At 52.8% G+C, this 15159-nt stretch overlaps 3 protein-coding genes across 3 annotated transcripts; all 3 read left to right on the forward strand.

Annotated features, from left to right (window-relative positions):
• Positions 1–2033: 2033 nt before the first annotated feature.
• On the forward strand, positions 2034–2138 carry POX_e06623 (uncharacterized protein; the record flags this gene model as incomplete). Its single annotated transcript, XM_050115440.1, has 1 exon — positions 2034–2138. The coding sequence occupies one exon, from the start codon at positions 2034–2036 to the stop codon at positions 2136–2138; it is 105 nt and encodes a 34-aa protein (XP_049967900.1).
• A 5111-nt stretch (positions 2139–7249) lies between these two features.
• POX_e06624 (uncharacterized protein) lies at positions 7250–10882 on the forward strand (the record flags this gene model as incomplete). The annotated part of the gene is made up of 1 exon (XM_050115441.1): positions 7250–10882. One exon carries the CDS (start codon positions 7250–7252, stop codon positions 10880–10882), a length of 3633 nt encoding a protein of 1210 aa, XP_049967901.1.
• Positions 10883–12611: 1729 nt separating this feature from the next.
• Positions 12612–13622, forward strand: POX_e06625 (Arabinogalactan endo-beta-1,4-galactanase; the record flags this gene model as incomplete). The annotated part of the gene is made up of 2 exons (XM_050115442.1): positions 12612–12944; positions 13062–13622. The coding sequence occupies 2 exons, from the start codon at positions 12612–12614 to the stop codon at positions 13620–13622; spliced, it is 894 nt and encodes a 297-aa protein (XP_049967902.1).
• Between the last annotated feature and the right edge of the window lie 1537 nt (positions 13623–15159).

The following is a 15159-nucleotide window of genomic DNA, read 5'->3' on the forward strand; positions in this document are numbered from 1 at the left end:
AGTACTCGGTTGGTGTCAAACTCTCTCCTCACACTAAAGGGCTTGCACGTGGAGTGGAGGGGGAGTTAATCTAAGATAAAGTGGGAGGCGTTCCAACATCAAGGCATGCGGCGGGGCTAGAATGGAAGTTTGCACGACTCATCTGCCCGATCACTTTTTGTACGACTTGTAGAAAACGCTAGGAGTCTTCCTGGAGGTGGGTATGCTTGGTGATTGACTTGATTCTCGTGGAGGCGCTTAAAACGGGACAGTTGAAAAGGTAGCACGGTAGCATCTTCCATTTTATACCATCCACGCAGCCTCAAATAGGAGGTTGTAAATTAGTAGCAGTGTGTACAATAGCCCTCTGGCCGTACCTAACGTAATTAAAATTGAATAGTTGACTTGGACACTTTCATGCGTCGCCTCTCCACCCCGTGAGTGTGATTAAGCAGTCGACAACCTAACATGTACCGGGCCGACATGGATATACGTGGGGCTTGTCGGGCGTAGCCCTGGGCTTCCTTAATATCGGCATATTCCGAATCATGAGACTCAGGCCGCACTATCCACTTTCCATCGGGTAATAGTCGTCATCCAGACGATGACCGAGGAATTTTCTACACATTTCGTTCTATAAACGCAGTGGAAGTTGGGCAAATGGGATGCCCATTTTGAAAGCTCGCAAGAAACTACGGGGGGTTCGGCTACAGCATGACGGGAGGTCTTCTACTTCATACTGAAGCACCTAATATATGAGAATCTCACTATCAACGTCTGTCGATTTCCATAGATAATTATCACTCTGATTGATTCCCACTTGAACACTTTTCGAATATCAGTTTATCGGTGCTGTCACCCGCGTCTTCCAACCCGGCGATGTGAAACACGAACCCTGAAATTGTTTCCTAAAGCTACCACGAGCTCACAATCAACAAGACGCTAGAATTATGTCCTCGGACCTAGCAAAATGTCAAGAGTGGAGGCAGCAGAACAAGAAGATATTCGAAGACTAGGTGAGTGTAGTCGCCCAAAGTCGTATCACAATGAAGAAGACTATTCAAGAGCTAGAGCCTATCCCTGAGTGTCTAAGTAGCTCAGAGCATTTGCGATCCCTACTGCATATTTCAACAAACTACCTATATAGATACTTATTTAGACTGTCCAAGTAATCGCATTGAGGGTAGAGATATTGTATTGGCAGGGAAACGAATTTCAGAGGCGTTATAAGTCACCCAGCCTCAGAGAGCTTGACACGAGAGGACAGCTAGTTGATTGACTCGTGGGGTATCTTTCACGGGCGACAAGTTCTACAATCTACAGCAGGGTCTCCCCTACTATCGTAAACGATATGGTGCCCGTAGTAATTTGGATCAAAGGCAAGAATGCTTATTCTAGCTGCAATTTGAATGGAGTCTAGAGCCTCTTCGTGGATATACATCCCACTCCTTCCGACATGCCTTCCAAGGCCAGTCCGGAAGAAAGTCCATTTGAAGGCCCACGCGAACAATTAGCCTGTTCCACCAGAACTGCCCTTTTTTTGCTAGCCTCGCAAAATTTTTCTTGAGCGAAAGACCGGGATGTGTGTGAAATATTTCGAGATAGAACAGCTGATGGTAAAATGTACTTACAAATCCCGGCTATTCCTATGCAGATACGAATTCTTTTCTTTATGTAGCAGATTTTGCTGAAGAGGCAAGCACCGCTCAATGAAACGGACTTGGTCAATGTTCCCTCTGAATTGAAGGATACGTGAATTGTCAAACCTATTTTATCTGTAGCCATTTCAAAAATTGTTTCGATACAAGACTGTTAAGAGGGGTTGTTAATTTACAACTAGTAGTCATTCATACTTCATGGACGAACTTTCTATGCTTTCCCTACTCAGATCAGACCCAATGTGCGCTTGCTCACGGAAAGCGTGTCGATCATAATGTGGCTTCTATAAAACAGCTGAAAAGACTATAATCGTATGGAGCCGGCACTATTTCGGTAAATATTTGTATTGCAAGAGCCTCTATTTATTTCTCCCTTGAAATTCCAAGACATCTTCAATGCAGAATGTAAGGGACTCATATGCAAAACCAAAAGGATATCATACAACAAATATCGTAGCTTTGAACAAGCTCGCAAATGTTAGTGCAGAAGGCTTCGATTAGAGCACCCCCGCCAAAGCTATTCAAAAGGCTTGTGCTCAGTAACCGAGTTCCTACTGTATGCTCAATGATTTTTTTACGCACCGGAAGAAGTGGAAGTACCGCCATACATAGACTTCTAGTCGTGGTTTTCCTATTAGGTATCTTAGTGTTTCGCTGATTGGTCAGAATGGTGACATGCGCATTTACTACAGTAGCTCCTTATTGTATTAAATCCCCTGCCAGTGTTGCCTTTTAAGGTAGTAGTAGTACCTGTCATTGATCTTTAATCACATTTTCAATGGCGGGGTTTGGCCTTCGGTGAACTCGCTCCCATTGATCGATGTATCGATTTTGACTTTTTGAAGGCAGTTGGAACAGATTCATTATTATTGATTGGCTCGATGAATGTTTCCGTCCACTCAAAGTGTCCAGCGAATGTATAGCTTTGAGAGAGCCAATTTGCCAATTTAATGGCAATTTTTCTCTTGCAGGGAATTTTCCGTAGCCTATGAATCAGCCACACAAGTGGTATATGGACAGCATTAGTCGAAAGTCACGAGACATCAATTAGTTCAAATTTGATGATCCTTGGTGACCTCGTGTGCTCGCAGGGGATATCTCGAAACGTGCCAGAGTTATATTATGACTGATGGGCCCAGTGTGGAAGCTGCTGACCAGTTGAACGACTGGAAGGTATCATTCCATAATTCCATCTCCTCCCGGTGTCTTTGCGTGCCCAGACTCACGATTCACGGATCAGTTGCCATGCGATCAAAGCCTGGTCACCGAGTTCACTGCCATCACGCGAATCCACGCATGTCCCAACTTTCGGGGGCAGGAACTCAAGTATGGAGCACTCCTCATGTTTTAGCAGTAAAAAGAACCAAAGGAGCAACTATTGTCGAGGCTAATTAGGGTGGGCCAGACCTCTTCGACTCTGATTACTGACGTCATACTTCCCCATCCGGCGACGAACGATTAGTGGACTTTTCGCACGGACGCACGGACGACGCTCGGGCTTCCGAGCGGCGACTGTATTTGGAGTGAACTTGTGAAGGTGTTCAGTCCGTGTCGCATGTACACATGAACAGCACTTCGTAGGTAGTAGCAATGCACCACATACTGATGTAGTATGTACCAAGGGGTGTGCCCGCGATGACGGCGATTCGGGGAGGAGGCGATAGGTACGGGTGGTGAGAGGCGATGCACATTCCCGACGCCTCGAAAGGGCCATCTTGCATGACGCCCCTCGTGCGCGCGTCACTTCTTCATTTACTTCTTTGTGTTGTGGAAGTTTCTGACAGGGACGGTATACCCATGCCCCATGCCCATGCAAGCCAACAAGACGGGCCATCAACGCATGTATGTCTGTGCTGCGACGGAAATCTCAAGATCCGAGCGGAACACTATTGGATGATGAATGTACGTGCACGCTGGGGTGAGAGGGAACGAGCCATGGAGACGAGATGGGCGTTGAGGCATCCCGTCGGTATAGTGGCTCCTAGCCAAGCAACTGACGAATGGTTGACCTGACGGCACATCCAGGGTCGGTGCATTTGGCAATTCGGAACAGGACGATGTGTATTAGGAAAGTGGAAAATATAGTAATTGCAACTACAGCTGCAGCGATGGGTAAGCCGTCAACCTTTTCTATTGTGGCCGGCCAATCCCTCTTTTACAATCATCTCGGGACCCCTTTGGGCCTCTGCGATTTCAAGGTGAAACTGCAGCGTGCAGCCGTGCTCGAGCTTCCGGTGTGTTTCAACGCACTCCCTGCTGTAAACACAAAGGGGTAACAATGTTCACTCCATCCTGTCAACACTGAGAGACCAGAGACGGCAGAGGGGTGAACAACGGGACAAACCTGCAATTCTGCGCTGAGAGACATTTCGAGGGTCGTAGGATGCTGGCGCTCGTCGTCATTCTGGCACCGCACCCAAGCTGGAAGTGGGGCGAGACGGGGGGATTCAAGTGGAGAATTCATTTGGCTAATGGACAGTTAACGCAGCAGTCGAGGGACGACCATCCTTTTTTTTTGCCTTCTACAATGTTCCCGGCAGTTCGGGTGGGCGTCAGAGTAATTCAGTCAACTTGCTCGCCCTTGATGGACGAAAGGGTCGCTGCGTCGCTGCCGAGAGCTCTCTAGGGCAACCAGAGGTTCTCATAGGCTCATCCGCATGGCCGAAGAGCAAATGAGGACGGGGGACTCGATGAACCCACACGGACATTGCCTGTCCTTATCAGAACGACCAAGTGATAATATCACCGTCCGCAGTACTGGGGAACCAGGCAGTGGAAATTCAATATTCAGTTTACGTACCGTACGTCCGTGATTGAGAAATCTAGTCCTGTCCAGCCTATTCGTAGTCCTGGTCGTCGTGAGGTGCTGCTCGTGGCTGAAAAGGGCACCTGAGCGGATCATCACCCCCCGGCAAAACAGGATTGTCGCTGAAGGAAGGATTCATCTTACGGACCGAGCAACCATGGTCCCAGTGGTCTCGTCGGTGACGCTTCATCAACAGAGCCCGGCACCGTGAGTTTGCTGCAAAGAAGGTAGTTGCCGTTGCGACCGCTGAAACGGAGAGAACGAGGAGTATCACTCCACCGTTGACCATCAGGGCCCAAGCGTGCTTTGTACATGCATAGGGGGTTTGGAGTTTGTTGATTGATGCGCAGTCGAGCGGGCGCGGGCAGGTTTGATTTCCATTCGTCTCCTGTCCGCGAAGTAGCCCAGAGTAAGCGATGAGACCAACTGACCGGGCAGCTTGTCCCGGTCGTGCGCAACTGGATGCATCGACGAGAAGGCAGCGCACCCGACAGAACCATGTACATAGTGCTCAGTTGCGTTTAACTGTACAGGCAGGTGCTGAGGACATGGAGGGCTTGGCGCTGGGCAGAAATTGCCACATTGGCCGATTGACCTCGAAATGATGGACACGCCATCGCATCGATCCATGCTGGGCCCGTAATTTCTTGAAGTTTCGCCCCCCCCCCACCGATACCGTAGGATGGCTATGTACCTCACGACGTATGTACAGTAGATGATCCAGGTGTAGATCCCACAACGGACCACTGCCTGCCTTTCGCATCCGTCTGCAACAAGACATGGAATCGGAGACTCGGACGGTCGAGAACTAGAAACACACGATCCGTCGGATAGCTGGCCGAAGCAGCGGGATCTCAGCGCCATGGTTCCTGTCTGTCATCATGAACTCGAATGGACACTGTGTACGCCTTGAGTCTCGTCCCCGAGCGCCGAAGACCAAGTTCATGATGAAATCGTCGCCCGTACCGGTCGTCGTCCCTTGGACCATCGCCAGCATGGTTTGTTACATGGTGAGGTAGTTCCCAGCCGGAGAAGCTGACCCAGGGTGGAGTCCAGTCGAGCCCGACGACTTCATTTGAAGGTCCCAGAATGGTCTAGCTCGACATGTGCGCAAAGTCTAACCACATTCCCACCAACTTACCAAGTCACCATCATCGACAACCTGCGGGAATCCGTAACTGTATCGTTACCATCCCGCCATGCCCGTAGTCCGGATGTAATGGTGTCTGTACTGTACATGTGTACCACTGCACCAGGTGTCCCGTGTTGCTGTGACGCCACAGGCCCTCCAAGCCTGAGGCTGCGGAAGAAGCGGGCATGATGACACGATGTGGTACGCGCCTCATACGGGGTTGACTTTACCGTCCGCACTCTCCCCCTCAGACACTGTACTGTACTGTATTGTCCGAGCCGTGCTGAGGCCGATACCGTCGCTCAGGACTCGGACCACCCGCTGAGGCGAACTGGCCCATTGACTGGTGACGAACCAAAAGGGGACATCAAGCAAGTATGGAAGATCGGACATTTCGAAACGTTAGAGGACTCTCACTATCGACATGCTCCATGGAAGATCCGAGACCTCATCCTCATCTCTTCAGGAGCGAATCTCTCTGACTGATCTGCTGCTGCCTCTCGTAAGCCAAAAAAAAAAAAAAAAAACACGCGTTGGTGTTCGAACAAATACATTGGCAGACGTGCATATCGAGGTACAGGAGTTGTCCCACCTGCGTCTCCCACTTTTCCCTCGGCGAGAACTCGAGTATTATTGCCCCCCCCCTTTTTTTTATTTTTTTTTTCTTCTCTCCCAACTCTCGAGTCCGAAGATCGCTTTCTGCCCACGGTCTCGGTGGTCCCCCTCCCTGATCGGTTAGGACACGGCGTGGAGTCTGAACCAGCCTAGAGATCGCCGCGCACTGGGCACTGCCCGTACTGGACACAGTCGGGGCTCTCGGCGCCCTCTCCACCAAAGCCCAACTCGAGTCATTCTACGATTCTTGCGGGAACCCGGACCACTGCTCGACATCGTGACATTATTCCTCAACCCTCATCCCGACCTCATCTTCCCAACCTCCCCTCCTTCTCAACCGCTTCTTTCCTTCCCCCCCCCCCCCCCCCCCCCCCCCCCCCCCCTCTTCCCCTCTCTCTCGTCACCTCATACTCGAGAACCGTCCTACTCATCTCGTTACCGTCCATCTCAGACCATTTGAACCATCGTCACAACGGCACGACCGTTTATGCCGGTACACTCCTTCTGAACTTGCTCGCCTTCCTCCGATTTCGCTATATTCCTGGCACACCCCCTCTTTGCCGGATGACCACGATTGACCATCCCTCACATCTCCCACCTATATATAGAAGCGCCTTACGGTCGCAATTATTGGGAATCCCGTCTGCGTCCCCACGGTCCAGGGGAAATCCCGAGTCGCTCGTGCGGTAGCCGGTCTACCTTCCCATCGTCGCTGCATTTCTCCTCCGGGCGTGTTCGACACCTGCAACCCCTCCCTTCTGGCGGGCCCGTTGTCCGGTACACACGGGCGCCCGCAAGTCCACCACTGCGTCCCTGCCTTGCACTCAAAAGTAATGCCGGTTCATTCTTGCGTGCTTGCCTGAGCCTTTAATCTGCTCCTCCTGAATCGACGTCGAACCGACCGGACCTTTGGACCCATGTGTGAAGAGGACCATGCTTCACGGTAACTTCGGCGAACTCGGCCCGTATCCCTGATCCTTTTCTTGCAAGAAAAGCCAACCCTTCACCTTCCGAAGGGAAACAAAAACACCCCGGGCAGAAACAAGAAGGACACTGGTGATGACAGATCACACGAGGTTCTCGGTGCGAGTAGACGACGCCGACGAGGCGTCCCCTCGGTATGGTGGCGCCGAAGACTCTCCGAGTCATCTGCGTCGATCCGAGGATATCAAAACCACCCGGCCTCACGGAACCGCCTCCGCCGGCGCCGTCGACGACAAATCGGGAACCCGCACGACGACGAAACAAGCGCCCCTCCCCTTTACGGCCGCCGACCTGTCCGAAGCCCAGAAGACTTTGCGCCAAGCGTTCCCTCATGTATACAACTCGTCACGCGCCCCATCCACCCGGTCATCTTCAAGCTCATTGCAGGCACTGAATGAAGACACCGTGGTGGATGCCCGCTCTCAGCTGGGCAACCTGGGACGTGCCTCGCGACGGTCTTCGCGACACTCCGACCATCAAGCCGAATATCCTGTCTACCCTGATCAATCCTATGCGTCGTTGCAATCGCAGGTTCATCCAACCTGGGGTCTACCACCGCATCTGCGGTCGCACAGCACCCACTCCACGCCTGCTTCTGCAGAACCCCTGCCGCGGTTCTCTCGTACCGCCCGCACGGCGGGCAATACCCCAGTATCTAGCCCCGGGCTCTTTTCAATGAGAAGTTCGCGCTCGACGCCGCTTGGTTCCGACGAGGAGGGTCCCTTGAGCAGTCCTTACCTGCACCCGTCGCATCTGCAGCCGCCCAAGGAGACCCACACGGCCGAGGTCGACCGTGATTCGAAGACGGGAAACAAGCTCATCAACCAGTATGAGATTCTGGAAGAGCTCGGTCGCGGTGAACATGGCAAGGTCAAGTTAGGTCAGCATGTGACCACGAAACAAAAAGTCGCGATCAAAATCGTGCAGCGTTACTCCAAACGCCGCCGCTTAGGGAAGCTGGGCAACCCTGAAGACAAGGTGAAGAAAGAGGTGGCCATTCTCAAGAAGGCACGGCATCCGAATGTGGTCAGCCTGTTAGAAGTCATCGATGACCCCAATCGACAAAAAGTCTATATCGTCTTGGAATACGTGGAAAATGGAGAGATTGTGTGGCGCAAAAAGGGCCTGCGTGAGATCGTCCACGTCGACAAACTCCGACTCGAACGCGAGCAAAGTGGCGTACCCGACACGCCCGCATTTATCGAAGAAAGCCAACAGTTCATTCGAACAGCGCAGCACCTTCGTCGTCAACGTGAAAAGGCGCGAGAGAAGATCGAGGCACAGGCCGCTGATGCCCAACAAGGACCAATCCCCGCATGGAGTCTTGAGCACGGCGCCGAGTCCTCAGACGAGGAAGACGACGGCCTTGTCCTCACCGTGAAACGGACCAGTTCTCGGACAAATCGTTCAAATGCACCGGCGGACGACCACGCACCCAATCATCTCTCCACACAGGACGCTCTGGCAGCGGTCGAGGGGAGCATGTACGGCGCCTACATGGACTACCCCTTTGAGCGACGCTTCAGCACGGCATCGAGCAGCCTGGGATACCCGCCGTCGGAACCGGAGTGGTCTGCCGATGCGGATGACTTGGCATACGTTCCCTGTTTGACCATCACAGAGGCGCGCAACGCTTTCCGCGACTCGGTCCTTGGACTGGAGTACCTTCATTATCAAGGCATCATCCACCGAGACATCAAGCCGGCCAACCTCTTGGTCACCGCTAGCCACCGTGTGAAGATTTCCGACTTCGGCGTCTCTTACCTCGGGCGCCCGATGCGGGACGAGGAAGAAGAACAGGTAGGGGAAACCGATGCCACGGAGCTCGACGACGCGCGTGAGTTGTCCAAAACCGTGGGAACTCCCGCTTTCTACGCCCCAGAGCTTTGCTACACAGGCGACGATTACATTGACAACATTGGAGCGGTGCCCAAGATCACCGGCGCCATCGATGTCTGGTCTTTGGGGGTTACTTTGTACGGAATGATCTTCGGCCGTCTACCATTCCTTTCCGATGATGAGTACAGCATGTTCCAAACAATTGTGAAGAAAGAGGTCTTTGTCCCCAGAAAGCGACTTGTGCCCGTCATGGATGAGAACTTCTCTAGCTCAAGTCACCGGTATTACCGCCAAGATAATGAACTCACATACGAGGACATTGACGATGAGCTGTACGATCTTCTGCATCGCCTCTTGACCAAGGACCCTGTCAAGCGGATCACTCTCAAGGAGATCAAACATCATCCGTGGACCCTGAAAGGGCTGCCTAACCCGCAGGCCTGGGTCGAGGAGACCGATCCCGGGTACCAGAGTAAGGGCAAGAGGATCGAGGTCTCGAATGAGGAGGTTACCAGTGCCGTCAGCAAAGTTCCTTTCATTCAGCGGGTGCGATCGAATGTGGCGAAGTGGTTCTCTGGCCGGTCCAAGGACAAAGACGGTCACAAACATGGATCCAACCACTCCTCCGATACCCTGTCGTCTATGTCAAGCACAAGCACCTTTGGAAAGACCTCACGAGACAGCCGTCGGTCCAGTCTGCGTGGGGATGAGGAAATGTATCGGTCGTGCAAGCAGATTTCCCATGGGGAACACCCTCTTGCCCAAAGCGTGACGGCCAGTCCCGTGGACGACAGTGCACCGTGGGCTTCCTATTTTGATACCCTGCCCGGCGCAGTGCAGAAGCCCACGTCTCCGGGCGCAGCCACATTACCGACCAGACCGGGCCCTCCGCGTCGTGCAAAGTCATCCATGTCCACTGCCGAATCGACCAAGACCGTCAGACAATCCACAGCAGACTCTACATACTCTCATTCCCGAAACAGCACCCATTCAATTATCGAGGCCCTTGGCACCACTAATTTTGGAAGTCTGCTCAGCGGCGCCAGCCGGCGTGTCTTCACAGGAAGTCGCAGTCGGCGGGGTTCCCTTTCTGGCGATGCGGCCTGCGTACCTGCTCTGGACCAGGAATGCCATGCCGAACCGAGTCTCGCTTTGAGCAATGCATCGGCAGTCGGCCAAGTGCGAACGACTGGTCTTTGGCATACATCCTCTGATTCCCCAACCGAGGACTCCGCGTTGGCACCTGCCCATCGACGGAATCGTTCTCAGCAATTAGTGGGCAAGACGTCAGCGGAGTCCTTTCACCTGACTCGGAACGCGCTCATTCGCCGCCGGCGAAGCGATGCTCACGCGGGCTTAGACGAGGCCCATTCTTTGGCCCACCGAGTAGACTATGCAATGTACTCGACCGAGTCTCTGGCGCTTCCTCCCGTGGCTCCTCTCGCTCACGTGGCCGTCCCGGAACCTGTCTCCTCTGCTGATGCTGCAAACACCCTTATGAACAAATCAATCCCCTCTGCGGGGACAATTTCGTCCTCCTCGGCCGATGACTTTACTAGCGGAATGTCCCAAAGCGCGTCTCATCCAAGCATTCCATCTGTCGTGTCAGGCGCGTCCTCCCTCTCCGGTGACGGGGTGTATGCGGGTACTCGGGAGAAGGAAGGGGAGGCCACCAGCCCCATCCCATCGATCCTGCGCACCGGCGAGACCGTCAAAGCTCGCCCGCTCGGCTCTCCGCGTCCCGAAGAGGATGAGTCTAGGTACTACTGTGACGATGAGAACGAGACCGATTCCGATGACGAGGTTCTCATTATTGGTCGCAAGAAACCAATTTCCAAACCGATCGTCCCCCCGGATTCCAGATCCTAAGCCCGGAGTTTCTTCCGATATACGCACGGAGACCATGCTATCCTCCCGAGGCTTGTCTTCCATCTCTTCGCACCGCCCCCTCCTCCCCCTCCCCTTTTTCTTTCCCCTCGGAGACACCCGTGTGCTGTGCGGTTAAATGTACATCATATTATACCCTTTACCCTGGGCCTCTTCCCACCGGTCAAGTTTGCCCGATTTGACTATTCTAGAAATTCTCTTTCTCATGTCTTTGTACATCTACAGACCTGTTCATTCTTCCAACCTGCGATTGTCCTCATGGCTCGAGGAATGCTCATACGGGCAGATTGGTACAGCTTTTCTTTTTCTTGCCGCCATCCTTTGCCGTTTGCCCCTTTCTACTTGTATGTAATGTTGGTGGATTGAAAGTGACCAAAAAGGCCCCCTGATGGGGATTGCATATGAATTGTGTGAGAGCTACTTCCATGGCTGCATGAGACACCAGGTCGAGGCTCCAGGAACTAGCCAAGAGGAGCTCTCGACCCATCGGTTGCAACGATTTTTACATGATGAATGAATGCCTGAGAAATGCAAGTTCTGCTTGTTGCTCCCACTTTTTGAAACTCGAAACTCCGGGCAGTGCTTCTAATGAGCTCTGGGTCTGTAGGTGGAGTGGCTGCATTTTATATGGAAGCCTCACGTACTAGTAGGTGATTCGTAGTCGGTACCGGTATTTTGTTGCCTTCGAAGTACCTAGACGACTACTAGTAGTATGTATGTCAGTACCACTGTCCAATAGGGTTAAGGGTCAAAGCAAAGGAGGCAGATGTCGGCTCCATGTTTGTCGGAAGGGCTTGGTCTCCGCCTTCACCACGAGTTAACACTTGAAATATTTGAATTGACCAAAAACTGTAGTTTACTTCTCCTACGCTATTTGGGAACCGATATTGATCATCTTCCACCCATCAAAATGAAGTAATGTGTGGATATTCTCGGAGACCACTCGCCTTCTTGATCATTCGATGCCGACAGTATGAGACGGTGCTGGCCACATGATGAAGTATACCTGAAACTTCCACGTGACCAGTCTAGATTAGCAACTGGACCCGATGGAAAGTTGGACACTGGCTCGTCTCCTTGGAGATAGACGGAGCGATCTATGATCCCAGATCGACCTTTGATGATGGCCCGGTTAGGACGCGCCAAGGACTTTCTGTCCTGTTCATCGTTGCCCTCCTCAGGCAGCCGCACATATCGCCAGTCAAGGTCAACCCCCTCCAACGGCACGGCTGGAAGCCCGGCGGGCGGATTCTTCAGCGATCCTTCAATCGACAGGGATTCTCCACTTTTCCCCACGGCACGCCGGCTGTTTCAACGATGTCGGCTATTCCTATCCAGGACCGCCTATGGACACTTTGATGTCTCCTCGGGCATTTTGACGGGCCCAGGCTGGACCCCCATGCCCAAACTGCGCAATTTCGCGGCGGGCACACACTCTGCACTCTGCAGATCCATGAAGCGTAATTTTCCGAAGCGCCGCCCTTTCCTCCCCGGGCTCTCTGGCCTGGCCGAAAGGGACTGTTTCACCGAGATGAGCCGGGCCAGAAGCAAGAGAATAAAAAGGAGGGATGATCCGATCCAGGTTTTTCGGTTGAAGACTTTCTCGCGTTGCACATTGACGGAGTGAGAAAAGGTATAACTTGCCTCCCATCATCCACCAGGCTAAGCTTTTTCCACCTGCACATTTGACTGCTCTAATTCAGACGTCATCATGCTGCTGACGACGGCGCTCCTCTTCGCAAGTCAGCTCTTGGCGCCGGTATCGGCCAAGCTGGCCATTCGTGGTGCTGATATCTCGTCGTTGATGGTGGAGGAAAACGCCGGGTACCAGTACAAGAATCTCGCCGGGTCGACGCAGAAGTTGGAGGCGATCGTGGCTGGAGCGGGCATCAACTCGGTCCGCCAACGGGTGTGGGTGAATCCCAGCGGAGGTACCTACGGTCTGGATTACAATGTCAAACTGGCGAAGAGAGTGCAGGCTCAGGGGATGAAGACGTACTTGGATCTGCATTTGAGTGATACGTGGGCCGATCCCAGTCATCAGGTACGCCACCTACAATTCACCTCCGAGGAGAGGGTGTACCGCACGGCCTCTTGTGCCAATGTTCAGCGTACAATAATAGACGCAGATGCTCACTCGTTCAAAACATGAGGTGTATAGAGCACTCCCTCCGGCTGGTCCACGAGCAGCATCGACACCCTGTCATGGCAAGTGTACAACTACACAAAAGAAGTCTGTGACACCTTTGCAGCAAACGGCTTGACCGTCGACATCATCTCCATCGGCAATGAGATCCGCAGTGGTCTGCTCTGGCCTCTCGGCAAGACCAACAGCTACTACAACATCGGCCGGATCCTGCACTCGGGCGCGTGGGGTGTCAAGGACTCGGATCTGGCCACGAAACCCAAAATCATGATCCATCTCGATGACGGGTGGTCCTGGTCCGAGCAGCAATACTTTTACAACTCCGTCCTGAAGAGCGGGTCGGACTTTAGCCTCTCTGATTTCGACTATATCGGCGTTTCTTACTATCCCTTCTACAACAAGGCGGCCACCTTGTCTGCGCTGAAGACCAGTCTGACCAATCTCCACTCGACCTACGGCAAGCAAGTCCTGGTGGTCGAGACCAACTGGCCATATTCGTGCCCCAGCCCGGCGTACGCATTCCCATCAGACCTCTCGTCGATTCCCTTCTCGGTCGCGGGCAGCAGACCTTCTTGAAGAACCTGGCGTCCGTGGTGGCCGCGGTCCCCGGCGGACTGGGCGTGTACTACTGGGAGCCGGCCTGGCTGAACAATGCCGGATTGGGCAGTAGTTGTGCGGACAACTTGTTGTTCAGTTGGAACGACAAGGGAGAACGGTCGAGTTTGGTCACACTCGGGTCCATGTAAACAGAGCCCTCCCGAAGATAGAGGAGTATCTGTGTACGCGAAACCGCCCTCACACGTTGACTCTGATTTATTACCAATCACAATTGAATACTTGGGTATCCAGCGCGAGGGAAAATCCCCATGCATCATCGTTCATCATCGTATGCAGTAAACCCCGCAGGTACTGCGAGTGTATACTAGAAGGAGCGTGTCTTGCGAAGGGAAATCGGTCATCAAGCAGGGATTCTGGTTTGCAGCCGTGCCAGCACATCCTCCACTTTGATGTGCCAAACTTAGATCCAGATCGAGACTTTGAATCAAAACACGATCGCAGCGCAGCGCAATCCACTTGCCTTTGAGCAGGCAGAAAAGGCGCCGCGTATCGGTTCCCATTAAGGCTGGAGACTCCACCTCGGCGTACCGGGTTGAGACTGAAAGAGGTGAAATGCTGGCCCAAAAATAGATAGTCGGTAGACTGCCCGGTGTCAGGTATAGCTTGCCCAATTCGATTATATCGTCAGGTCCAGGGCTGGTCGTGGGCCCCCCGCGAGCCACCGTCTATCTTCGAAACCTTAATCGCACTTAGCACCAAATGAGTTTCTCTGAAGGAGATGGGAAGGCAACAGTATTATTTCATACAAGGGAAACCCTTAAAAATAACTCCATTCTCCATTTAGGCACCGATCAAAACACGGGCTCCCGACCTTTATCGAGGTGCGATGGAGCTGGAGTAATGGATATCGGGATTCCTTCATACGGTCAAGGCTTAGATTGTGTGCCCTGACAGCATTTTTAGAGACGGGAAACAGGTCAGGCAGCTAAGGTCATTCCGGCGGGCATCATACTGTGCCTTTGATGACGCGGTGCCCTTCAAGTGAGTGGTAGGTAAATTTCCAGAAAGATCAGTATCTGACAGGAATCAATCCACGATTTGGGGGTAAGAGGACATCGAATATGGTTCTTTCTAGTCATGACTCGTGAGACCCTCAAGAAGTGGATAATTACATGAACTGTGACCAGAATCCGGAGATAGCACAGGCTAAGCATTTTGTCCAGTCTACTACTGCCTGACCTCGAGCGAGATCTCACCGTTCACTGCGTACATAAAGTATGTCCTGTACTCACTACTCAGGCTCTCCACCGCAGCGCCCAAGCTTGGAAAGGGGTTGACTCTGTCGGTAAATACACGTGACGTAGGCACCGCGTCGCGAATTCATCGAGCACGTCACACGTTCCGCGGGTGCCATTTCTCATGTGGGCTGTAGGGCAGTGCAAGGCAAGGCAGAATCCAGCTTTTTGACGCTGGATCTCTGCCTTGTCCTCGGGAAGCGAGGCTATTGGACAACGGCAGTTGGGACATCCATTCTAATGAAACTCGTATAACAGAA

Source organism: Penicillium oxalicum, chromosome V (genome assembly GCF_001723175.1).
Source record: "Penicillium oxalicum strain HP7-1 chromosome V, whole genome shotgun sequence".
NCBI lineage: Eukaryota > Fungi > Ascomycota > Eurotiomycetes > Eurotiales > Aspergillaceae > Penicillium > Penicillium oxalicum.